The sequence below is a fragment of the Notolepis coatsorum genome (genome assembly GCF_963971535.1).
Source record: "Notolepis coatsorum genome assembly, chromosome: 5".
NCBI lineage: Eukaryota > Metazoa > Chordata > Actinopteri > Aulopiformes > Paralepididae > Notolepis > Notolepis coatsorum.
In genome coordinates, this window is record NC_140169.1 from 83,396,823 (window position 1) to 83,421,310 (window position 24,488).

At 44.6% G+C, this 24,488-nt stretch overlaps 1 protein-coding gene across 1 annotated transcript in view; it reads right to left on the reverse strand.

Moving 5' to 3' along the window:
• The window catches only part of ylpm1 (YLP motif containing 1), a 158,709-nt gene that overhangs the window by 24,813 nt on the left and 109,408 nt on the right, over positions 1 to 24,488 (reverse strand). Inside the window, exons 27-31 of the mRNA XM_084314157.1 lie at positions 7,904 to 7,978; positions 7,120 to 7,175; positions 5,669 to 5,777; positions 3,133 to 3,270; positions 2,559 to 2,635 (exon numbers count right to left, since the gene is read on the reverse strand). Of these exons, the coding sequence (XP_084170283.1) occupies positions 2,559 to 2,635; positions 3,133 to 3,270; positions 5,669 to 5,777; positions 7,120 to 7,175; positions 7,904 to 7,978 (455 nt within the window). The remainder of the gene's footprint in view (positions 1 to 2,558; positions 2,636 to 3,132; positions 3,271 to 5,668; positions 5,778 to 7,119; positions 7,176 to 7,903; positions 7,979 to 24,488) is intronic.

The window sequence follows — 24,488 nt, forward strand, 5'->3', positions numbered from 1 at the left end:
GTAGTGTAGCTTTACCCTGCTCTCTGTTCTGAGGGGTCAGTAGTGTAGCTTTACCCTGCTCTCTGTTCTGAGGGGGTCAGTAGTGTAGCTTTACCCTGCTCTCTGTTCTGAGGGGTCAGTAGTGTAGCTTTACCCTGCTCTCTGTTCTGAGGGGTCAGTAGTGTTTACCCTGCTCTCTGTTCTGAGGGGTCAGTAGTGTAGCTTTACCCTGCTCTCTGTTCTGAGGGGTCAGTAGTGTTTACCCTGCTCTCTGTTCTGAGGGGTCAGTAGTGTAGCTTTACCCTGCTCTCTGTTCTGAGGGGGTCAGTAGTGTAGCTTTACCCTGCTCTCTGTTCTGAGGGGTCAGTAGTGTTTACCCTGCTCTCTGTTCTGAGGGGGTCAGTAGTGTAGCTTTACCCTGCTCTCTGTTCTGAGGGGTCAGTAGTGTAGCTTTACCCTGCTCTCTGTTCTGAGGGGTCAGTAGTGTAGCTTTACCCTGCTCTCTGTTCTGAGGGGGTCAGTAGTGTAGCTTTACCCTGCTCTCTGTTCTGAGGGGTCAGTAGTGTAGCTTCTAGCTTTACCCTGCTCTCTGTTCTGAGGGGGTCAGTAGTGTATCTTTACCCTGCTCTCTGTTCTGAGGGGGTCAGTAGTGTAGCTTTACCCTGCTCTCTGTTCTGAGGGGTCAGTAGTGTAGCTTTACCCTGCTCTCTGTTCTGAGGGGTCAGTAGTGTAGCTTTACCCTGCTCTCTGTTCTGAGGGGGTCAGTAGTGTAGCTTTACCCTGCTCTCTGTTCTGAGGGGTCAGTAGTGTAGCTTTACCCTGCTCTCTGTTCTGAGGGGTCAGTAGTGTAGCTTTACCCTGCTCTCTGTTCTGAGGGGTCAGTAGTGTAGCTTTACCCTGCTCTCTGTTCTGAGGGGTCAGTAGTGTAGCTTTACCCTGCTCTCTGTTCTGAGGGGTCAGTAGTGTTTACCCTGCTCTCTGTTCTGAGGGGGTCAGTAGTGTAGCTTTACCCTGCTCTCTGTTCTGAGGGGTCAGTAGTGTTTACCCTGCTCTCTGTTCTGAGGGGTCAGTAGTGTAGCTTTACCCTGCTCTCTGTTCTGAGGGGGTCAGTAGTGTAGCTTTACCCTGCTCTCTGTTCTGAGGGGTCAGTAGTGTAGCTTTACCCTGCTCTCTGTTCTGAGGGGTCAGTAGTGTAGCTTTACCCTGCTCTCTGTTCTGAGGGGGTCAGTAGTGTAGCTTTACCCTGCTCTCTGTTCTGAGGGGGTCAGTAGTGTAGCTTTACCCTGCTCTCTGTTCTGAGGGGGTCAGTAGTGTAGCTTTACCCTGCTCTCTGTTCTGAGGGGGTCAGTAGTGTAGCTTTACCCTGCTCTCTGTTCTGAGGGGGTCAGTAGTGTAGCTTTACCCTGCTCTCTGTTCTGAGGGGGTCAGTAGTGTAGCTTTACCCTGCTCTCTGTTCTGAGGGGGTCAGTAGTGTAGCTTTACCCTGCTCTCTGTTCTGAGGGGTCAGTAGTGTTTACCCTGCTCTCTGTTCTGAGGGGGTCAGTAGTGTAGCTTTACCCTGCTCTCTGTTCTGAGGGGGTCAGTAGTGTAGCTTTACCCTGCTCTCTGTTCTGAGGGGGTCAGTAGTGTAGCTTTACCCTGCTCTCTGTTCTGAGGGGGTCAGTAGTGTAGCTTTACCCTGCTCTCTGTTCTGAGGGGGTCAGTAGTGTAGCTTTACCCTGCTCTCTGTTCTGAGGGGGTCAGTAGTGTAGCTTTACCCTGCTCTCTGTTCTGAGGGGGTCAGTAGTGTAGCTTTACCCTGCTCTCTGTTCTGAGGGGGTCAGTAGTGTAGCTTTACCCTGCTCTCTGTTCTGAGGGGTCAGTAGTGTAGCTTTACCCTGCTCTCTGTTCTGAGGGGTCAGTAGTGTAGCTTTACCCTGCTCTCTGTTCTGAGGGGGTCAGTAGTGTAGCTTTACCCTGCTCTCTGTTCTGAGGGGTCAGTAGTGTAGCTTTACCCTGCTCTCTGTTCTGAGGGGGTCAGTAGTGTAGCTTTACCCTGCTCTCTGTTCTGAGGGGGTCAGTAGTGTAGCTTTACCCTGCTCTCTGTTCTGAGGGGTCAGTAGTGTAGCTTTACCCTGCTCTCTGTTCTGAGGGGTCAGTAGTGTAGCTTTACCCTGCTCTCTGTTCTGAGGGGTCAGTAGTGTAGCTTTACCCTGCTCTCTGTTCTGAGGGGGTCAGTAGTGTAGCTTTAGGCTATGTGTCGACTCAAAGCCTTTTTTTCAAGGCGGACCGCTTTGAAAAAAGAAGAAAAAAAAGTTTGGAGCGTTTATCTGGGTCTCCCCAGAGCTCGCGCCAGCCGCGGCTCCGCCCCTTCCTCAATGAGTTACATTGATGAGCGCGCTCCTTTCCAAAAAAGTTGAACTAGGTTCAACTTTATGCGCCGAGAGCGCTCCGACCAAAAACGCTGCCGCACAGAGCTCATAAAACGCGAGGCGCGTCGCTGGGAAGAGGAGCGCGCCTGACGCTTCTCCAGCATAGAAATGAATGACAGAAAGGAGCCGACAACTCATAAAACGTCGGCTATGGACACAAGCCCTTACCCTGCTCTCTGTTCTGAGTCCTGCTACTGAAGGGACTGCTGCTGCTGTTGGAGCTGGAGTGGGCTTGGTGGCAGAAACTACATTAGGAGAGGGAGGGGGAGAGAGAGAGAGAGAGGGGGGGGGGAGAGATAGAGGGGGGAGATAGAGAGAGAGCGAGAGATAGAGGGGGAGGGAGAGAGAGGAGAGAGGGGCAGAAGATGAATCACACAAGTTCATCAAAACTAACAACCAAGGTTTCTACAATTTCCTCTCTTCCAAATTCCATATTTTGTCTAGGTTTTAATGTCTTGACTGGATTTGAATATAGTCAGTGATTATGATCAGTGTGATGTAGCATGTTGACAGTAGCAAGGTAATATGACTGGTGTAGCATGTTGATAAACACACTTCACTACTAACATAAACACACTTCACTACCAACATAAACACACTTCACTACAAACATAAACACACTTCACTACAAAACATAAACACACTTCACTACAAAACATAAACACACTTCACTACAAAACATAAACACACTTCACTGCCGCTGTTTGTAAGTGGAGGTTTGTGTGTGGAGAGTGAAACCCACCAGGTTTGGCTTGGGCTGCTTGTACTGGCACAGGGGGTACAGGGGGCATGGCGGTGGGGATGGGGGTCGAAGGAGGAGCCGCAGCGGCTGGAGGCGGGGCTTCTGCTGCCGGAGGGGGGGCAGCTTTAGCAGCAACAGCTGAGAGAGAAGAGATAGAGAGAGACAAGAGAGGAAAACATTGAGAAAGAGGAGAGAGAGAAAATGGATCATTCAGTTAGATACAGTCTTCAAGGGGAGCGGTTGTCCCGATTGGATTGAGAAGCGTGAAATGCTCCAGATACATGATTATGTTGGCGACACGACCGACACCAATACTGGGACTCGCGATCAGATAATTGGAATATTCTTTTTGGGGTACATCCTAGTGGGGGTAAGGCCTATATGGTATCAATCCTGCTGTGATCCAACCATGACTTCACTTCGATCACAAGATGTGTGTAACGTTACTCCACAACGTGTGCCGTTGGTGACGATCAAAGCATCAAAAAACGACATAATACCAATAATATAGATGTGATTTCAAAATAGTCGCGTGTACAGGCGAGAAACGGCAAAGTTTTTAGTGAATTGCACGTATTGCTGCATAGCGTCGTTTTCTGGGATTAGACAAGATTACTCTAAAACTATACTCATATTCACCACAATATAAAACGGGAATGTATGGATGACATTTCTTTTTCTTTAACACATATTGAATGATAGTCTATGTCAAATGGGCCACTACATGGACAGGGCGAGATTCGAACTCTGGACCTACTGTTTTGGAGCGCGACGTGCTGCCAACTGAGCTAAACCTCATCTGCTGAATTGAATGGTGGTCAATCATTTTTGCCATCAGTGGTGATTGGTCAGTTCGGGACCGTATACAGTCGGATGTGGTCACTTGGCGGAGCGGCCTGTCAAATGATGCTCGCCGGATATTTCGTCTTGTAACTCAAGACCCGAAGCACGCAGTTGGTCGAGTGTGGTGGCGATTGAAAGGCGGCAAATTAAACTTGCAAACGGTGTATTCATTGGATGATCGGCGAAAAATGCAGCCTGAAGCCGGCAGACGAGCGCAAAGTGCCGCGACATGCGCACGAGTGCGTGACGGCCCGCCGGTTAGTTAGATCTACTCGATCGACAGGTTGGTGAGCCCTGATCTAGAGCGTGGAACTCTAACCTCCTCCCAGAGGGCAGTAGCTCATACTGGGCATGTAAAACATGGGAGGAGGGGTCCGAGACTATTCTATTGGCTTGCCTTGGAGTAGCCTGTTCAAAAATAGACTGCAGGAATGGGTGACCTTTCACCCCTATGATCTTCCAAGCAGTCTGCATCAGGCGGACCAGTTTGGACAGGTTACCAAACCAAGCTGTAAGACCGTATCTGATGAGACTCTCTAATACAGACTGGTAAAAAAGTAACATACATTTTAGATCTACACCATGAACTCTAAGGCGGCGCAGAAAGACAGTCTGCTACACAGGCTGTCTACATGGGTGTTCCAGGTTAATGAGTTATCATATCAAAATCCCAAGATATTTATATGAAGAGACCTGCGAGATGGACTGTTTGTGGATGACCACAGACCTGTGGTTCCCAACACCTCTGGGGTCGAACACCAAGTAAACAAGTGTGTACCTCAAAGATCTCCCCCCCCCCCCCCCAGAACCCTCCACCCGTAACCTTTGCCGAAGGCGTTAGAGGGCGGCAGGGGTGTAGCTCCAGATTCTGGGCCCCATGAAAGAATGTATTTGTAGGCCCCCAGTGAATGCGAGCGCGCAATTTTTTTTTTTGCCATTTTTTTATTGATGAAAACGCATAATATGGTTTTCACCTATACATTCGGATCAGCAGTTCAGCACCTGCACTGTTGGTGGGTGAGCCTAGTAAAGGATGTCGCATTGCGTTCATCTTCAATGAATGGACCAGTGCAATAGTCTACCAAAGCCCCCCCTCTCTCTCTATATATCTCACACACACACACACACACACACACACACTTCAGAAAGAAACATAGTATCAATGAGAGCATCAATAATACACCTGAGTGATGTCTAGTTAAAAAAAAAAATATAAATAAAAAATTGGGCCCCTTGCTGGGCCCTTGGAATCATCCTAAGCTACCCCCCCCCCCCAGCTACGCCCCTGGAGGGCGGTATAAAACCGTCTGCCAGCTCAGACACATTCAGTACAGCATGCACAAGGTGCCCCGCTGAATTATGAATGGCAATAGCGAATAAAAGAAATTGTGAGAAAAACGTAGATCTACATTTCCGGCACTCAACCGTCGGGGACAGAAAGGTAGTTCTACGTTAACGGCACCGAAAGGGTTAAAAGAAGACAAAAAACGTACCTCTTCACAAAACCTTCTCTTAGTTTTAACCTTTTTATACATGCCTTGTGTGTTTTATGCCTTTTTTCTATGTTTTTATGCCTTGTTTTTTTAATTGCCTATGTTTTTAAAGCCTATGTTTTACCCTATAGCACTCTGAGATTTGGTTTCCAAATGTAGAGTGCATTACAAATTGAATGTATTATTATTGTTATTATTACCTCCTTTCCGGAGCTTGAAGAGTGGTGTTCCTCCTTCCACCGTCCCTCCATCTGGCACCAGGAGTTCCTCGATCACACCTGCTGCGGGAGCCGACACTTGCAGTGAAGTCTGGGAATAAAACATACACACAATTCACATTTTAAACATCCCCCATAACAACCTTCAAAGTTCAGCCCCTAGCAATGAATGAAGTTTATTTTACAGTCTTGTTTACAGACAAATCAAACGCACCCGTGTGGACTTGCAAAAAAATTAAAAAAATTAAATAGAAAATCACAAATGTCCATACTAGTACATATTCAAGGCAAGCTCACACAAAATCCAAAATCAACGACGGAAAAAAAGGAATAGGCTGAAGCACATGCTTATTGTTGCCTATCCTTTACAAATTCTTAAAAACTAAATATATTTTAATATAAGAAGAAAAAACTTTAAATATGCTGCAAGATATAATATTTTTTAAGAAAAAACAAATGTTTGATGTTTTACTCAAAACTGTACTCCTGAATTATTTTATCCTTTAAGGCTTTTTTAAATCTCCCCTGAGAAGTACACAACTTCAACCCGTCACGAAGGCTATTTCATAATTTAACTCCCAAAATTTAAACAGATCTAGCTTTTACATTAGTTCTTACCTTTTTACATGTTTTAAGAATACATAACCCTCTTAAATTATACTTTCCTTCTCTTGGTTGAAAGAGACATTGAATACAAACTGGTAGGCTTTTACTCTTAGCAACATAATTTTTTTGTAAAAAAAAAATGAAAGATATTTCAGTCCATCCAAAAAGGCACTTGCTCCTTTTTTATTAATTAATTAATTCGTATTTCATTATTATATATATATATATAAGATATTGGAAGCCGAAGATTTTAGTATTTGTTATTAGTATGATGTTACGCCTGATAGTGGAAATCAATGAGGATATAGGCATAGGTGTGATGTGGTCTGAATGTACTTGATGCACTTTATCCATTATGTGTTGATGTGTATGTCCGTTTGTATCTATTATGTGTTGATGCACCCATGAAGCTCTTCCAAGAAAATACAAATAAAAACACAATTTAGATGGTCAAATTAATCCAGAATTCTAGATTGAAACCCGTTGTTAAATTCCACATAACTAGATGATTTAGAGTGAAGGTTTATAACTAGATGATTTAGAGTGAAGATTTTCACATGATTTAGAGTGAAGGTTTATAACTAGATAATTTAGAGTGAAGGTCTTCAAATAACTAGATGATTTAGAGTGAAGGTTTATAACTAGAAGATTTAGAGTGAAGGTTTATAACTAGAAGATTTAGAGTGAAGGTTTATAACTACATGATTTACATTTTAGAGTGAAGGTTTTCATTAATACCTTGTCAGTCTCTATTTCAACTAGAAGATTTAGAGTGAAGGTTTATAACTACATGATTTAAATTTTAGAGTGAAGGTTTTCATTAATACCTTTTCAGTCTCTATTTCACACACCACCTCATCTTCGTTCACAGAGTCTCCCACAGCTAGAAGATAGACAAAAAAGATTAATTAATTCATTCATTCAATCTTTATTTAATCTTGAAGGATCATTGAGAGCAATTTCTCATTTACAATTACATAGAGAAATACAGCACATAACAAATAAAATAAAACAGCATAAGAACAGAGAAAGTCAATCAATGAAACATTTTAAATAATTAAAATCAACTGCAGACTGTGGTGAAATGGTTTGCTATTAAATATTTAAAATGACTAATGGATACTAATGCGGTGACGCAAAAAGGGTCTATTCCACCCTGTAACCAGCCCTGATGTGTTCATAAAGGGTCTATTCCACCCTGTAACCAGCCCTGATGTGTTCATAAAGGGTCTATTCCACCCTGTAACCAGCCCTGATTTGTTCATAAAGGGTCTATTCCACCCTGTAACTAGCCCTGATGTGTTCATAAAGGGTCTATTCCACCCTGTAACCAGCCCTGATTTGGTCATAAAGGGTCTATTCCACCCTATAACCAGCCCCGATTTGTTCATAAAGGGTCTATTCCACCCTGTAACCAGCCCTGATGTGTTCATAAAGGGTCTATTCCACCCTGTAACCAGCCCTGATTTGTTCATAAAGGGTCTATTCCACCCTGTAACCAGCCCTGATTTGTTCATAAAGGGTCTATTCCACCCTGTAACCAGCCCTGATTTGTTCATAAAGGGTCTATTCCACCCTGTAACCAGCCCTGATTTGTTCACTCAAACTCACCTTTCTCCCACCTCACATCCCCCTCTGTGATAGAATCAGCAAATGCAGGGGTTTTGACAGTGACGACTTCATCCCCTGTATCAAAACAAACATAAGTCAAACATGAAGTTAAAGGTGCTTTGGATAACATTTTTATGTAGAGTAATCATTTAGATTAAAAAAAAAAAATACATCCACAGAGCTTTTAGAAAGGTGCGTAATACAATTATTGCTTTCCCCCCAAAATAAGTAAGGGATAATGTATAGCTACGAGGTCATTGTCGCAAAATAATTGACAGACAGAGTTCTGGAACGCAGTGAAGGTCAATTATTTTGCGACAATGACAGAGTATAGCTATACATTATCCCGCTTATTACATGGCTAACTTACTAACAATATACCTAATTCATTTTACACCATCGACAAGACGAGATCAAATGCAGACGCAGTCATCGCCGGCAGGTGTGGACTTGATTGAACCTGATGTAGTGCAGCTGTGCGAGATAAAGCTGGGAACGAGGTTATAGCTTTCGTGACTGCGATCAAAATGCTTGATTGTGATTGGTCAATAGCGCTGTTGCCACAAACAGCGGTCATTATTGCGCGTTACCCATAGCAGCGGTCAATTATCGAGAAATAATTGACCGCTGCTAGGGGTAACGGAGCGCTATTGACCAATCACAATCAAGGATTTTGGCGAATGTTAAAAACGCCATGTAATAATATTGATTCATGGATTTATCATTCAAAACATGTTTGCAGGTCCAAATGGAATGTTGTTGTTTATATGTTGTGCATGTATCCCCTCCCAATTACCCACGTGGAATGCACCTGATTGGATCAATTACATTCTGGTGCTCTAGTGTGACATCTAGTGGCTGAATGTTATCTATAGCACCTTTAACAGGGACATAATATTTTGTATCTTTACAACACTTATATGACTTCCTTGAATCTGTGGAACATGTTTTTTTGAAAAGAAACTAGTCTAAATATAATTTGTATTATTTATTTTTACACCTATTTCTTCCCTTGTATTGAACGTGCTGTTTTTGGTGGGTGTTGCACAAACCAGATTTTAAATGGATTATTCCCTTCACTGCCTGAATACCCTCCACACCCAAGAGTAAAATTATTTTACAAGCTGGGCAGTACATTAGGTAGGTAGTGTTACTGACTCCAAGAAAGCACTGCTAATTGATTAATTAAAGCTAATCGATTGTTTGTGTCTTTGGTGTGACAACACAAAGGGCAATAATTCTGAACAGTTTGTGTTAATCTGAACCCTGGCCAAACTGCAAGGAGTACCTATGTAATTTCCCCTCCTGTGCCTAAATAACATTTCAGACTGCCAAATCCATACAACCCATTTTTTCATAATATGTCCCTTTTAAATCAGAGGGCGCACTCCAAGCTGCACTGGAATGTACAGACTGGGGTGTGTTCCGCGATAACACAGATAACATTAATGACTACACGGAGACAGTGCTGGACTTTGTTCGTACTTTGGTGGAAGAAACAATCCCCACTACCACAATTAGAGTTTACCCAAATCAAAAACCGTGGGTAGACAAATCCGTCCGTGAAGCTCTGAAAGCACGCACCACAGCATACAACGCCGGGCTTGTGGCAGGCAACATGAATGACCACAAGGTGGCGAGATACAACGTAAGGAGGACAGTAATAGAAGCAAAGAGGCGCTACAGGAATAAAATTGAACTTCAGTTTGAACAGCAAAAAGTCATGCACTTCCAAGAAACATTCAAGAATTGTTCTTTGATAGGGAGGGGGGTTATAATCTGAGGGGAGAACACAATTTAAAGGTGCTAAACGTACGCACTACCATGAGAAGACACTGCATCTCGATATGTGGAGTGAAACTGTGGAACAGTCTAAATGTGGTGATAAAGCAATGTCCAAACATGAGACAATTCAAACTGATGTATAAGGAAATTATGTTCACAAGGTACAGGGATGAGGAAGGGACTTGATATTCACGGGTGTTTACATTTTTATTTTATTTCTTTCGTGTTTTACATATAGTTTTTGTTTTTTTGTTTTGCATATATATATATATATTTCTTTTTTTTTCTTATGTTTTAAAATAGTACACTCATTTGAAAAGGAAAAGGGGTAAATAAGTGTATACTTCTTCCTACTCCTTTTCTTTTTTTTTTTAACTTTGACCAGTCAGCTGGTTCTTTTTAGCGTTTATCGCTTTTTCATCGCACTCATACTTGGTCAAGTTCGACCGACAGAAGCAGGCTGAAAGGGTTCAGATGGGGGGGAAGACACTCTGGGAAAGGCACGGCTGCCGTCCGGGATTCGAACGCGCTCAGCCCCAGATCCGCGCGAGCGCGGTTGTCCACGGCGCTGAAATAGCACTTGCGGTACGTGGTGAGCTACTGGAGCTCCCCCCTTCCTACTCCTTTTCGAACATGTAGATTGAGTTGTGTTTTGCTTTTGTTATTGTTTGTTTGTATTCATTGCATGTTCGAAATAAAGATTTCAAATCAAAAAATCAAATCAAACAGGCTGACTCTAGAGCTATGTGGCAGGGCCTCAAAACGATGACAGATTACAAAGGCACCTACCTCAAACTGAACAGTGACATCTCCTTAGCAAATGATCTCAATACCTTCTATGCGAGGTTTGAGGCTGGGAATAACACCAGCCTACAAGCCGCTGCAATGGAGGGGGGGGGGGGGGGGTCTGCTGATGGAGACTCAGTGTTCAGGGTAACAGAACATGAGGTGAGGAGGACCTTTAAGAAAGTGAATATCAGGAAGGCAGCAGGAACGGACGGCATCCCCGGCCGCGTCCTAAAAGTCTGTGCCGACCAACTGGCCCCGGTATTCACTGACATTTAACCTGTCCTTGGAACAGGCTGTCATCCCCACCTGTCTGAAGGAGTCCACTATCATCCCTGTACCTAAAAAATCCAAGCCTGCTTGCCTCAACGACTACCACCCTGTAGCTCTCACCTCCATAGCCATGAAGTGCTTTGAGAAGCTAGTAAAGGGCTACATCTGCTCCTCCCTCCCCATCAACCTGGACCCCCTGCAATTTGCATACCGCCCCAACAGGTCCACGGAGGACGCCATAGCCCATGTGATGCACACAGCAGCATCACACCTGGACAAGAGGCAGGGGAACTATGTGAGAATGCTATTCATCGACTACAGCTCAGCATTCAATACCATGTCCCCTCCAAACTCATAGCCAAGCTCAGGGACCTGGGCTTGAACTATGACCTCTGCCAGTGGGTCTTGGACTTCCTGACGGACAGACCCCAGGTGGTGAGAGCAGGCAACTGCACCTCCTCATCCATCACCCTCAACATAAGGGCCCCCCAGGGCTGTGTTCTGAGTCCCCTCCTCTACTCCCTGTACACACATGACTGTGTGGCTCAGCGGAACAACACAATCATCAAATTTGCTGACGACACAGTAGTGGTGTGCCTGATCTCTGCAAACGACGAGATGGCCTAGCTGGAAGAGGTCAAGGTCCTGGCGGGATGGTGCCAAGAGAACAGCCTCTCCCTGAACGTCAGAAAACAAAGGAGATGATTGTGGACTTTAGGTCGGGGGTCAGGGACTACAGCCCCCTCAGCATCGACGGGGCACCGGTTGAGAGAGTGAACAGTTTTAAGTACCTCGGAGTCCACATATCTGAGGACTTGACATGGACCACACACATTGACAGTGTTGTGAAGAAGGCACGGCAACGCCTCTACTTCCTCAGGCGCCTAAGGAAGTTCCAAGTCAGTCAGAAGATCCTTAAGAACTTCTACTCATGTACAATAGAGAGCATCCTGACTGGCAATATCACCTCCTGGTTTGGGAATAGCACCGCACAAGACCGTAGCAGACTACAGAGAGTGGCCCGTTCAGCCGAGCGCACAATTGGAGGGGGGCTTCCCACTCTCCAGAACATTTACAACAAGCGGTGCAGGGGTAAGGCTAAGAGAATTATCAAGGACTCCAGCCACCCAAACAACTGCCTCTTTGAACTGCTGCGGTCAGGCAAGCGATACCGGAGTCTCATGGCAAGCACAGAAAGACTCAGAAGAAGCTTCTACACAGAGCGTCTGTGTCTGAGTGCCAGAGTGTCTGAGTGCCAGAGCAGCAGGTTAACCTGAGAGAGCGTCATGGCGGCAGGAAAGTTTGGAGCACTTCTGGCTCTCCTATTTTATGCTTTTATATTAAGTTTTAACAACACAGGCCCAGACTATTTTAACTTTAAACCTTCTAATGAGTTTAACACAAGTAATACGATGACAGGATTGAAGAACTTTGGGCTAGGGAAGTTGACCCTGCTCAACGCATTCGTTTACCCAAACTGGTACAATCCCACAAACAATATGAGCAAAACGGGAAACAAACGCAAAATCGACCGCGACTATTTGATTATTACGCTTGGTTTGCTTATGTCTGGAGACATTCACCAATGTCCTGGTCCGATCTCGGACGGTGTAAACACCACGCAGAACGGCGACAGCAACAACAGCTACAGATGCAACGTACCAGTTTCCCAGGTATGTATGGGAATCAGCGGTGCAGCTCCAGATGTTGATTTTTTTTTTATTACAGGAAAAAATATTGAACATTTACAGTTGTAGTTATTGTACATTTTCCATCTTTTTTCTTTTTTTCCCTCTGGTTTCCCCTTCCCCTCCCTCGTTCCCACCCCATCCCCCCCACACCGAGGTTGTTGACAAACACATCTGCAAAAAATACAAACATATAGCATAGATGCTGCTGGGAAAGAAAAACAAAAAACAACAACAATATCAATCAGACCCATCTGCATCGTGCACAAATATTTAGATAAAAAGAGATAAAGAAAAAACTAAAAAGACAAAAAAAAAACTCTCTAGCACGGATGTGGCTGTGGAAGAAAGTCCTCAATGATATTATTTCACTCTTTCCCCCACCCCTACTTAGTGTTGTGGTAATTCTTGAATAGTTTGATCTTCTGCAGCTGTGTCCCTCATTCCCCTCTCCCTCCCCCAGTTACCCACCCACCCCCCGGGGTCTCATTCACACCCATACATACCATGACAGGGAAGGGGGGGGGGACATTAGAAAATAGGAATAAAATAATAATAAAAGATATGGAAGTGCAGTTAGAGGTGTAAAGCTCTATCCTTTCTAAGTCTCTTCATTGATAGTCAGGGTATCGATGTGTTGCAGAAATAGTTGCCAGGTCACATGGAATGTTTCAAGGGAGCCCTTTAGGGAGAATCTGATTCGTTCAAGCCTAATGCAATGTAGTATCTCATGTATCCATCTGTTGTGAGTGGGTGGGGAAGGGTGTATCCACTTAAAGAGAATAAGTCTCCTAGCGAGGAGGGTAGTGAACGCCACAACTCGTTTTGCAGCCCTAGATGCGATAGAAGGGGTATTCGGGATACCGAAAAAGGCAGTGAGTGGATCAGGGTCTAACGTCACACCCAGGACCCTACTCAGTGTATCAAATATTGCAGTCCAAAACTCTGTGAGTTTGGGGCACGTCCAAAACATGTGCATATAATCGTCCGGAGATTGTTTACATCTATTACACGCATCCGTTCTATCGGGGTATAATATATCTTTGCTAACCTCGCATTGGTGTAATGAACCCTATGCAGGATCCTACACTGCAGCAAACTGTGTCTTGCACATATAGAGGTGTGTACAAGGTCTAATATATGATCCCATTGTTCATCTGTAATGATAATTGCCAGATCTTCGTCCCATTTGGCTTTTACGGAGTCTAAGCAAGTTGGGTTCATCCAAAATATTTTATCATATATAATTGAGACAAGCCCTTTCCGCCCGGTGCCGAGCGATATGAGAGGGTCAGTCCTAGAGTCTGGAGGACGGCCAGTGAATTGTGGGAATTGGTTCTGAACAAAATGCCTGATCTGAAAAAAACGAAAAAAGTTTGGAAGACCAAATTTTTTGATAATTCTGCAAACGAGGAGAACACACCTCCGGAGTAGAGGTCATTAATGGTTAGCAAACCTTTGTTCGCCCAGCTTCTGAATACAGGATCAGAACAGGACGGTAGGAATAGGTGATTGCGAGAGATTGGAGCTAGCCCCGACGGAGCGTGTAGGCCAAATTGTTTCCTAAACTGATTCCAGATTTTCAAAGTATCCGTTACAATTTGGTTCCGAGCCACCTGTTTAATAGGGATTGAAATGGGTAGTTGGGATGTTGCCACAGACCAGAGTGAGTACTTTGAAGAGGAGACTTCCATCAGAGCCCATTGGGGTTAGTCTTCTTCCTCCCTCCTGGTCCAAGTTTCAAGTTTCTTTAATAGTTGTCATACAGAAGTATAGAATACTTTCATACAAAATGCTTCTTACTGTTACGCTCCAGAGACTGTGCTAGACAAGATAGTATCAAATAACATAGTATAGCATGTAATTTAGAAGTAGAAAATGAGGTCACGGTGTTCAGTATAGACCTATGTACAATGTTCGATGCAGAATAGACGTAACTGAGTTACCATATAATATACAATACTATGCAGTGTACTAATGTACAATACTATATAGTGCAAAGCAGAAATGGGATGAGGTACAATTTAGGTACAATTTACAGTAAGGTGTACGAGTTGTAGTGCAATCCTTCATCAATAAATATAAAGTGTGGGGAGTGGGTGCTACAGTGTGTTTGTTTAAAGTGAGTGTGTGCTATAAAGTGTGTGGAGTGGGTGCTACAGTGTGTTTGTTTAAAGTGAGTGTGTGCGTGTGGATGTGTGTGCTATGTGCGTTTGATGGTTGTTGTTGTGTAGTGTTCATTGTTCGTTTAGCAGCCTGATGGCCTGGGGATAGAAGCTTCTTCTGAGTCTTTCTGTGCTCGCCTTGAGACTCCGGTATCGCTTGCCTGACCGCAGCAGTTCAAAGAGGCAGTTGTTCGGGTGACTGGAGTCTTTAATGATTCTCTTAGCCTTGCCCCTGCACCGCTTGTTGTAAATGTTCTGGAGGGTGGGGAGCCCCCCTCCAATTGTGCGTTCGGCTGAACGTGTCACTCTTTGTAGTCTGCTTCGGTCTTGTGCAGTGCTATTCCCAAACCAGGAGGTGATGTTGCCAGTCAGGATGCTCTCTATTGTACATGAGTAGAAGTTCTTAAGGATCTTCTGACTGACTTGGAACTTCCTTAGGCGCCTGAGGAAGTAGAGGCGTTGTCGTGCCTTCTTCACAACACTGTCAATGTGTGTGGTCCATGTCAAGTCCTCGGATATGTAGGCTCCGAGGTACTTAAAGCTGTTGACTCTCTCAACCGGTGCCCCGTCGATGCTGAGGGGGCTGTAGTCCTTGACCCCCGACCTCCTGAAGTCCACAATCATCTCCTTTGTTTTGCTGACGTTCAGGGAGAGGCTGTTTTCCTGGCACCATCCCGCCAGGACCTTGACCTCTTCCAGGTAGGCCCTCTCGTCGTTGGCAGAGATCAGGCCCACCACCACTGTGTCGTCAGCAAATTTGATGATTGTATTGCTACTCCGCTGAGCCACACAGTCGTGTGTGTACAGGGAGTAGAGGAGGGGACTCAGAACACAGCCCTGGGGGGCCCCTATGTTGAGGGTGATGGATGAGGAGGTGCAGTTGCCTGCTCTCACCACCTGGGGTCTGCCCGTCAGGAAGTCCAAGACCCACTGGCAGAGGTCATAGTTCAAGCCCAGGTCCCTGAGCTTGGCTATGAGTATGGAGGGGACTATGGTATTGAATGCCGAGCTGTAGTCGATGAATAGCATTCTCACATAGTTCCCCTTCCTCTTGTCCAGGTGTGATGCTGCTGTGTGCAGCACATGGGCTATGGCGTCCTCCGTGGACCTGTTGGGGCGGTATGCAAATTGCAGGGGGTCCATGTTGATGGGGAGGGAGGAGCAGATGTAGCCCTTTACTAGCTTCTCAAAGCACTTCATGGCTATGGAGGTGAGAGCTACAGGGCGGTAGTCGTTGAGGCAAGCAGGCTTGGATTTTTTGGGTACAGGGATAATAGTGGACTTCTTCAGGCAGGTGGGGATGACAGCCTGTTCTAAGGACAGGTTAAATATGTCAGTGAATACCGGGGCCAGTTGGTCGGCACAGACTTTTAGGACGCGGCCGGGGATGCCGTCCGGTCCTGCTGCCTTCCTGATATTCACTTTTTTAAAGGTCCGCCTCACCTCATGCTCTGTTACCCTGAACACTGAGTCTCCATCAGCAGCAGACCCCCCCCCCCCCCCCATTGCCGTGGCTTGTGGGCTGGTGTTGTTATTACCAGCATCAAACCTCGCATAGAAGGTATTGAGGTCATTTGCTAAGGAGATGTCACTGTTCAGTTTGAGGGAGGCGCCTTTGTAGTCTGTCATCGTTTTGAGCCCCTGCCACATAGCTCTAGAGTCAGCCTGTTCAAACTGGAGTTCAATTTTATCCCTGTAGCGCCGTTTGGCCTCGGTCACTGTCCTCCTTACGTTGTATCGCGCCACCTTGTGGTCATTCATGTTGCCTGCCACTAGGCCGTCGTTGCATGCTTTGGTGCGCGCTCTCAGAGCTTCACGGACGGATTTGTCTACCCAGGGTTTTTGATTTGGGTAAACTCTAATTGTGGTAGTGGGGATTGTTTCTTCCACCAAAGTACGAACATAGTCCAGCACTGTCTCCGTGTAGACATTAATGTTATCTGTGTCGCGGAACACGCTCCAGTCTGTGCACTCAAACGCAGCCTGTAGCGTCTCCTCTGACGTCAAATCCCATTTCTGCACCTCTCGCGAGACTACAGGAGTGCTCTTGATTCTTTGCTTGTACTTTGGTGAAAGGAAAATGGCCGCGTGATCAGACTTACCAAAGCCACTAGCAGAATGAGCCTTGTAGCCACCCTTGAATTGCGTGTAACAGTGATCTAGGATGTTACCGCCTCTGGTGTTACAAGTCACATGCTGATAGAAGTCAGGCAAAACCTCTCAGATTGGCGCTATTGAAATCACCCACTACTACAATGGCGGCGTTAACGTTCGCGGCTTGGATTCTATTTACCTCATCGTGGAGTCTGGAGAGCGCGACACTATTGCTGGCTTGCGGTGGAATATACACTCCGACCAGGACGATCGCCGTTAACTCCCTCGGGAGGAAGAAAGGACGACACTTGATGGTTATATATTCCAGGTCTGGGCAGCAGTGGTTCGATAATTCCTTCACGTTGGTTGGATCGCTCCAATTGTTGTTAAACATGAAGGCGATACCTCCTCCACGCTGTTTGCCTGACTCTGCTGATCTGTCCTTGCGGTGGGTGATCGGCTGGTTGTATGGCGTGATCTGGGGTTTCTGGCGACAGCCACGTTTCAATGAAGCAGAGAACATTGCAGTCTCTAACGTCTCTCTGGAATTGAATCCTTGCTCGGATGTCGTCCAGTTTATTGTCAATTGATTGTACATTGGCTAGCAATATACTGGGTAGTGGCGTTCGGTGTCGTCTGGTTCTCAGTCTGTTACGGATCCCAGCTCTCTTCCCACGCCGTCTGGTGGTTCCTTTGTTCCTTGGGTCAAGACCTGGTCCTGGTGTTCTCAGGATCTCAACAGGCCATTGCTGGGGTTCAGAAAGCTGATCCAGGGAGTAATCCAATCGGTAAGTTTCCCGTAATCCGATGTCTATAAGTGACTGACGGTCATACACATTAAATGCACCTACTGTTGGTACAGACAAAACTCTTAAAACTATTAATATTAACAAAAGTAAGCACAATCTCGACGGAGCGCACAGACAGGCGGCCGGGCATAGCGGTGCCATCTTGTAGGGGTCCTCCAGTAAAGGAGTTTGTTTATATTACATGCCCAGTAGTAATAGCGAAGATTAGGCAAAGCCAAACCCCCTTCTGATTTGGGAAGTTGCATGATCGTCCTCTTAATACGTGCTCTTTTGTTACCCCACAGGAATGAACCTATAAGTTGATCAATCGAAGTGAAAAAGGCTTAATTAATGTATATGCTGAAAAGCATATCAAAATCGGGGTAAGACCACCATCTTTATCAGGTTAACCCTTCCCAGAAGTGAGAGGGGGAGAGAGGACCATCTCGTCAGATCTAACTTAAAGCGATCCAGCAGAGGGCAGACATTTTTTGCGAAGCCATATGGCTAAAGGTTCTGCGGCGAGCGCGTAGAGCAAGGGAGAAAGCGGGCATCCTTGACGGGTGCCACGATAAAGCGCAAATTGGCCCGACTTGGTACCATTCACATTGACCGAGGCCACCGAGGACGAGTATAGGAGTTTTATCCATGAGATAAAACCCGGGCCCAAACCGAATTTCTCAAGTGTATGGAACAGGTATCTCCATTCCACTCTGTCAAACGCTTTCTCAGCATCTAGGGAGAGTACCATTTCTGGTGCGCCAGTCGTGGTTGTGAAAAGGATATTTAACAGCCTTCTGGTGTTAAAGAAGGATTGCCTGTCCATGATGAAACCCGTCTGATCCGGGTCTATCAGGAATGGGACCACCTTCTGAAGGACCTTAGCCAATATTTTACAATCCACATTAAGGAGGGAGATTGGTCTGTAACTGCTACAAAGGAGAGGGTCTTTACCTTTTTTGAGCAGCAGGGATAATGACGCCTCTGATAACGTGGGTGGCATTTGGCCCTTTAGAAGGGAGTCTCAGTAGGAAAGGAGCAACCAACACAGAGTACGTTTTATAAAATTCTGTAGTATAGCCATCTGGCCCGGGTGATTTACCACTTTGTAAAGATTTGATTGCCTCAGTCACTTCAGAGATGGTTATAGGCGTGCCTAACTCTTCAGCTTCCGCTTTATTCGGCTTGAGGGTACTTGAGAGACTTGAGGGGGTTTGGGCGATCCCAGTCCTGCTGGGAAGACTCCGACGTGTAAAGTTTGGAATAATAGTCAGAGAAAATTTCAGAAATTTCCGTAGGGTCTGTTGTAGTGACACCTAATTGGGATTTTATCCTGGGAATCAGTCTAGAGGCACTCGCCACTCGTGCTTGGTACGCAAGTAATTTTCCTGCCTTGTCCCCCTGTTCGAAAAAACGTTGCTTGGTGTGCAGGAGTAGTCTCTCGATCTTACTAGTTGAAAGCAAATCATATTGTGATTGAAGCTGGAGTCGTTTTTTATATAGAGCAGGGGTGGGTTTAGACGAGTACTGGATGTCTAATCGTTTAATCTCATCTGATATACCCGTTCATTTGGATTGTTCCTGCTTCCCAAAATGAGAGGTAAAGGAGATGGCCTGTCCATGGAGATATGCCTTAAAGGCCTCCCAGAGTATGTCACTGCTAACTTCAGGTGTGTCGTTTATCTTAAAGAATCTTTTTATTTGTGTATGAATAAAATCATTAAATTCAGGTTCAGATAATAAGTGGGAGTTGAATCTCCAAAATTTAGAGGGTGTCCTACCCTGGGGGAAGTTAATTTCAACGGATGTCGGGGCATGATCGGAAATGCCTATACTATGGTACTTAGTAGAGACTACATTATGTAGTAGTTTTTCATCTAGTAAAAAGAAGTCTATCCTCGAATATGTGTGATGGACATGGGAGAAGGAGAAAAGTTTATCGGTAGGAAATGTTGTTCTCCAAGGGTCTATAAGGCCAAGCTGTTCCATGTGAAATTTTAGGATGTTCGCCGCTTTGGAGATGGTAGTACGTCTATCCGAAGACCTGTCAAGTTCTATGTTTTGGACCTGGTTAAAGTCTCCTCCGATAATTATGTGATGATCATTAAGGTTAGGTATCGAGGAAAATAAATTGGATACAAATTGATCATTGTCCCAATTTGGTGCATATATTGAGGCCAAAACCACCGGAATGTTCTGCAGCCTGCCACTATAACATATCGTCCGTCAGGGTCAGTTAAAATGGTGGAAGGCTCGAAGGGTACATCCCCATGTATAATAATTGCAGCTCCCCTGGCTTTTGCAGAGAATTTAGAATGAAAAATGTGTCCCATCCATGCTCTCTTAATACGGGGGATATCTGAGGTGCAGATGTGTCTCTTGTAAAAAACAAAGGTCACCCTTGAGATGCCATAGGTGGTTAAGTACCTTGTTAGCCTTGATAGTTATTCATCCCTTTGACATTCCATGAGACGAAACGGATGTTCCTGCCCGTCACTGCCATGTTCCTGCCCGTCACTGCCATGTTCTGTTAAAGGATAACTCCACTATTTTGGGAAATTAGCTTATTTAACATCTTCCCTGGAGTTAGACAAGAAGATGCATACCTTTTTTGTCGCATTTTAGCTTTGGGAATAGATGCTCCGTTAGCATAGCTTAGCTTCATCACTGGAAGTGAGGCAGGACTGAATGAATGAATGAATGAAAACTTTATTTAACAGATTGCAGAATGGGTACAATACAGTACGGCTCAATACATACAATTGTTAAGGGGATGCAGACCTGAGAAAGACGTTTGTCTTGTTTCCATCAGGGTCCCCCATTTTCAATTCATATAGACATTTATGACATACACAACATACATGACATTTATGGCATAGGGACATATAGGTATTTGGTACTGATACATTTGTGACATAGGCGGTATTCAAATATACAGTACTGTTACCCCTAGATCCTGACAGAGTATATACATATGATGGGGAGGGGACTGTACATTAGGAGGGGGTGGGTGGGTGGGAGGGAAATATACATACGGCGGGGAGGGAATATATACATGCGGTGGGGAGGAGACTGTCTATTAGGAGGTGGTGGGGGTTTTGGGCATTTACGGTGGCCAGTTTCGAATTGCAGCCTCCCGTAGGTGCTCTTTAAGGGCGGTTTTGAATGTGGGCAGGGATTCACATTCCTTTACAGCTTTGGGTAGGGCGTTCCACATTGTTGTGGCATAATTGCGAAACGTGTTTAGTCCCTTGTTTGAGCCGAATCTGGGACAGTAGCCTTACAGTGCCTTACAGTGTATTGCAAGGTCTGACATTGACCAAACTTGATATGCATGACCTTGGTGGGCTCTAGGTCAACTCCTGAAAAGGGGGTCAATGTCAGACTTTGCAATCAAAAGTTAGGGGGCTAATAACCCTTGCCATAATTTCAGTGCGCCCCTAACTTTTGATTGCAAGGTCTGACATTGACCCCCTTTTCAGGAGTTGACCTAGAGCCCACCAAGGTCATGCATATCAAGTTTGGTCAATGTCAGACCTTGCAATACACTGTAAGGCACTGTAAGGCTACTGTCCTGCCTCACTTCCAGTGATGAAGCTAAGCTATGCTAACGGAGCATCTATTCCCAAAGCTAAAATGCACGCACAGAGACAAAAAAGGTATGCATATTCTTGTCTAACTCCAGGGAAGATGTTAAATAAGCTAATTTCCCAAAATAGTGGAGTTATCCTTTAAGTATATACATACCTGAGTTGAAAAGATGAAACATTGGAAGAGAGGAGAAAGGTAGAGGGGGATAAAGAAAGGGGGGGGGGGGGGTTGACGCACACACATGCACCCACACAACCATACACAAACACTCACCCGGGGGTACATCCCTTGGTCCCTAAGGGAACAGTAACAGCCTTTGTACCTCTCAGGATAAGCTCCTTCCGGTGGAGACTTCATCCTCACTCCTCTTTCCCCCTCTCTCCCATTCATTTCGAACAGCCTCCAATATGGTTATGGATAAACTTTTAAATTTGTGTTAAAAGAACATTCGAACAGCAAAAAAAAAGAAAAAACAAAAGAAAAAAGGGATGAATAAATTCAAAAATTAAAATTAGAATAAAAATGAAAGATATTTGCAACACAACTCGGGGCTCATCCATTAGAGCATGGACGTAAAAGCGCTATGACTCCCATTAAGGAGTGTGACCCATAAAAAGTTGAGTGAACGAGTATACCGAGGTGCTCCAGTGTGCCTAGGTCAACCTATAATTTAGTGGACCTAGGCAAAGCCCGCTTCCAACCTATAACCGCTCGAAGAGAATGTCTTTAGCCCCTGCTACCATGCCAACTAGGGATATAAAAATTGCAAAACCTTAACAGAGTTGAAAAAGAGGCGCCACTTCCGGTTACGCTACAACATGTAGCACACGCATTTTGCAATTGCTCCGCTCCCACTAACGCTAATTTCGTTTAAAAACATTATTTGGACAGTAAAGAAAGAGAATAGACCACATCGTATGTATTGTTAAGACCCTCTACTAACCATATCAAAAAACAATATGGTTAAAGGTGGAAAGAAGGCAGAGAAAATAACTACGGCAACTTCAACGGCGCAGGACGTAAAAAAACGAGATAGACGCGTCCTAACCGTCGCTGGTTCTGAGCCGACGGCGACAAGCTCCGAGGAGGAGAAGGAAGAGGACAACGTACCGGGATCATCGATTACGGTCCCCGAAAGAGAGTCAATAGAGACCAACATAAAAGAAGGTACAGATTCAAGCTCCGTGAGAGGGAGAGCAGCCAGATTTATGGATTCCAACGTCACTGCATCTATCTACCATATGCCGTCAACTGAAGTAAGCAGAAATCCACCCGATTTCAACACATTGTCTAACCTGATGGTAGAACAGTCTAACCTGATGAAAGAACAGTTAGAACAGTCTAACCTGATGAAAGAACAGATGGTAGAACAGTCTAACCTGATGAAAGAACAGATGGTAGAACAGTCTAACCTGATGAAAGAACAGATGGTAGAACAGTCTAACCTGCAGATTACACACATCAAGGCGCTCGAGGCAAACGTCGAGGCTAAATTCGATCGCATCGAGGCTAAATTCGATCACATCGATGAGAAATTAGAAGAAGTCAAGAAAGCGTTCGATGCACAGTCAGAGCGAATCACGACAGTGGAGATTTCGGTGACAGAAAACACAAAAGCAGTCAAGGCGAACGAAGGTATCATGACAGAGATGGGAGAAGAGATGGAAAAAGTTAAAGATGAATACCGGAGGGAAATAAAATTGCTTAAAAACGAAGTGATGGAGAGGCAACTAGAAACCCATCGTTACCACAGGCGGAATAACATCCGCATTGTGGGGCTTGATGAATCAGTGAACTGCGATGACATCAACTTTCCAAACGAGTTATCAACGATTTTGAATAACTCCGATCCAAACAAAGTGCCAGAAGTGGAACAAGTTTACAGAATTGGTTCCCAGGGGCAAAATATCAACGGGCCGAGAGTCATCATTGTCACTCTGCGGAAAACTACAACAAGGGATGAAATCATCAAATATGCTCGCAACCAACGTGGGAAGCTGAAGTATGGTGATAAACCAATATTTATCTACGAAGATTTGAGCAGAGAGGCCATCATCCGACGTCAACCATACAAAGTTGTGATGCAAAAGCTGTACACAGCCGGCCACAAGCCAAGGCTAGCATATCCGGCGCTGTTATCATTCTTGGACAATAACGGCCGCAGGTCAGGTCCATTTACACCCTTTGATGCTGAGGATTTCCTGATTCAAAATGCAGCAAATAACCCAAAGCATGACGGAAATGCCGGAATCAGTTAAGCCTCTCTCTAAATATATACCAGTGTTGGAATGACTTTATTGTGTTCATCAATGAGGTCATTCCACCAGTGTTGGAATAACATTGCTGTGTTCATCAAAGTAGCAAACGATATGCAAGTCGTCTATAACAATGTGTACTGTGTATAATACGATTCATAATACATTATAATTTCAGTCTCTGGTCTCTGAGGGGACAAATAAATATCAATGCAAAAAGATCTATCTGGAATATTCTGGGTTTATCGCTCAAATGCCCTGGGTCTCTTAGATCATTCTGGAATGTAAAATAGTCTAGGCACTAGTATATTCTACAACCTTCTAGAATATAAGGCACCATGACAACGAAGCATACAACTCTAACAATAACATTCGGTGTGCATACACATAGCATATATAAATTAAATGAAGTGCAATCAGCCCTTAATAATACTTTAAAATTATCCACACATAAACGTATGGGCACAGCAAGGTTATTCTAACAATTTAAGTAATCACTCCATTAAAGGCACATTGAAGCGCTAAAAGGCGCTGCTTTTCTATCTTATCTAATCAGTTAAATCGGTTCTAGTGGCTTCTCCACGTTGATAATTATTTATCTCTTATTCCTTATCTATATCTTTCCATTGATTTTTATTTTATTATATTTTTTCTTCTCATCACCCTATATTTTTTAAATATAATTTAACTTACATTGTTCTTTTCCAATGTTCTTCACATTAAGTGTCAATACTGATCTACAATCTTTTCCTTTTTTTTTTTTTCCCTCACACGTTGGTGGAGGGTTCAAAGGAATATGTCGATAAAGGTTTATTCTCTTTTTATTTTATTTTTTATTTTTATCTTTAGGTTATTTATCACAATACTTCATTACAGTAAGGGAAGGTGCAAGACCAAAAGCGACATTCTATTGCAATAGAATGGAAATGTTAGATCCTATGGCAATGAGCATAGGAAAATTAGGATTACAATGCTCAGGTTGGGCAATCCGGTGGACCATGGGAGAAAGTCAATCGCGGAGGATGTGTTCTTGGAACACAGGCATGTTCGACTTTCTGGGAGAGGGGAAAATAGGGGATTTTTATTTGTATATATATATGTTTTTAAGCTCAGCTCTCAACGGGACCTCATTAATTGGATGTACATCTATTGTAGCTTCA